This window comes from Odontomachus brunneus, unplaced genomic scaffold (assembly GCF_010583005.1).
Source record: "Odontomachus brunneus isolate Ranch 3 - 2012 unplaced genomic scaffold, Obru_v1 Obru_scaffold_231, whole genome shotgun sequence".
Lineage (NCBI taxonomy): Eukaryota > Metazoa > Arthropoda > Insecta > Hymenoptera > Formicidae > Odontomachus > Odontomachus brunneus.
The window spans coordinates 373,956-376,132 of NW_022639681.1; the positions used below are offsets into that span (position 1 = coordinate 373,956).

General features: G+C 55.6%; 1 protein-coding gene across 1 annotated transcript; it reads left to right on the forward strand.

Annotated features, from left to right (window-relative positions):
• Positions 1-764: 764 nt before the first annotated feature.
• LOC116852506 lies at positions 765-1,592 on the forward strand. Its single transcript, XM_032832955.1, has 2 exons — positions 765-910; positions 1,001-1,592. Exons 1-2 carry the CDS (start codon positions 765-767, stop codon positions 1,590-1,592), a joined length of 738 nt encoding a protein of 245 aa, XP_032688846.1.
• Positions 1,593-2,177: the final 585 nt, after the last annotated feature.

Genomic DNA, 2,177 nt, shown 5'->3' on the forward strand with positions numbered 1-2,177 from the left:
GTTCGCTGCACAAGCGGCAACGGGGCCACTGACGCCGAAGAGGCGTCAAAGTACTCCACTACGCCAAAAAAGGGACGGTCGGCCAGCTCCGCGGCGCGGGCACCAGCCCACACGCCGCCTGTGAGCAAGGGCCTCAGGAAACGCCTGTACTTACTCTTCGGGGACAGCTCCCCCGAGATCCAGACTGCCAAACCGGAGGCAAGGGAACTGGCAGGACGATCACCGCAACTGCGGACACCCTCACCAACGCGGGCTGGAACACCTTCCCCGCTTGCATGGGAACCTCCCCCAGCGCCCGCACCAGCATCAACCAACAGTGTCGTCCACACGCAGTGAAAACTCCACCGGATCTGGCCCCCGCAACGGACACTAACTCGCCCTACAGCGGCTCCTCTGGCTCGCGGCGACATCAGGGTCCGACGACCCATATCACCATGCCACACGAGCAGGCACGAGGACAAGGAGAACCGGACGCTGGACTCAGGCGATCCACAACGGAGAAAAACGCATCGTCCCCCTAGTAAGGGCCTGAACGCGGCGGCTCGACGAGCAATAAGACGGCGGGCACAATTTCAGGAACACACACATACACTCTCACACACACACATGTAACACACTTCAATAAAATGTTTACGTTTATATAAAAACTAGAAATAGCGAGTATCATATCACCCTCCCCGCGAGCGACAGATCACGAAATCATAAAATAGGCAACACGGCTCCAAAACTGGTGATCCCGATGTGATCCTCGCGGGTGAGAGAAAATGCCAACGGAGCGCTCGCCCACACGGGCTTCGGAAGGCGCAACGGCCAAAAACAGGAATCCAACAGCAGATCCGCCCATGGGTACTCACATTAGCAAAGTCGCCGTCCGCGCACCACCCTTCTGGGAGAACGAGCCCGAGCTATGGTTCGCACAACTCGAAGGATAATTCCTGCTCGCCGGCATTACGCAAGACGCTACCAAGTACGCTCATGTACTTTCGCAAATCGACACGAGGTACGCACGTGAGGTCAAGGACGTAATCACCGACCCACCTGCCACGGACAAATACCTCGCGATTAAGACCGCCTTAATCTGTCGACTGTCAGCCTCACAAGAGCACAGGATCCGCCAACTCCTAGAACACGAAGAGATGGGAGACCGCAAGCCTTCTCAATTTTTGCGGAACCTACGCACACTCACTGGAAATGCCGTACCCGAACAACTGTTACGCACGTTGTGGCTCGGGCGGTTACCGACAACCATGCAAGCCATTCTGGCAACCAGGGCGCAGGACCAACTGGAGGATGTCGCGGAACAGGCAGACCGAATACAAGAGGTCACTGTCCGCTCAGTCAATGAGGTAAAAACCGCGTCAGACGATCCGTCACCGATGGCCCACCAAATACGGCAACTCACCGACCAGGTGGCAGCCATGGCTCGACGTCTCGAGCAAACGCCTCGTCCACGAAACCGAAACAGAAGCAAATCAAGGAAGAAGAAGAAACCGGATCACCTTTGCTTCTATCATCGGAAGTTCGGGCAACAAGCTCGAAAGTGCACCCAGCCGTGCAATTTCCAATCGGGAAACGAGCGGGGGAGTCACTGATGGCGGCCAGTGACACAACCCAGACACCTCGTCGCCTCTTCGTCACCTGCCAGGAATCCAAAAGACGATTCCTCGTGGACACCGGATCTGATGTCAGCGTATATCCACGCTCCGCGGTCCAAGGTCCGAAGCAACCCACAGCGTACATCTTATACGCAGCTAATGGGTCAGCGATACCGACGTACGGGTGGATCACCATAGAACCAAAACTTGGTCTAAAAAGGTCTTTTCCTTGGCGTTTTGTCATTGCGAACGTATCGCAACCAATAATCGGCGCGGATTTTTGATCCCACTACCATCTGTTACCGGATCTACGTACGAGAAAGTTAATAGATGGCAAAACAGGCTTGAAAACCCCGGGAACCATGGACCAGGCCACGACTACGTCAGTCAAAGTTCTTAGAGAAGAGGATACGTACCACCGCCTCTTAACAGAATACCCGGGGATTACCCGCCTACGCACGGAACTAACGCGAGCAGAACACACCACCAGGCACTACATCAAGACAACGTCAGGACCGCCGAAAGCATGCCGTCCCAGAAGACTGGCTCCTGATCGTCTCAAAACTGCGAAAGCGGAGTTTG

What these genes read in the sequence shown, in the direction of transcription:
- LOC116852506 (XM_032832955.1), top strand. Translation starts at nt 765, where the DNA reads ATGCCAACGGAGCGCTCGCCCACACGGGCTTCGGAAGGCGCAACGGCC. An exon ending in GAGAACGAGCCCGAGCTATG is followed by an intron (nt 911 to 1,000) that starts GTTCGCACAACT and finishes AATCGACACGAG; the next exon opens with GTACGCACGTGAGGTCAAGG.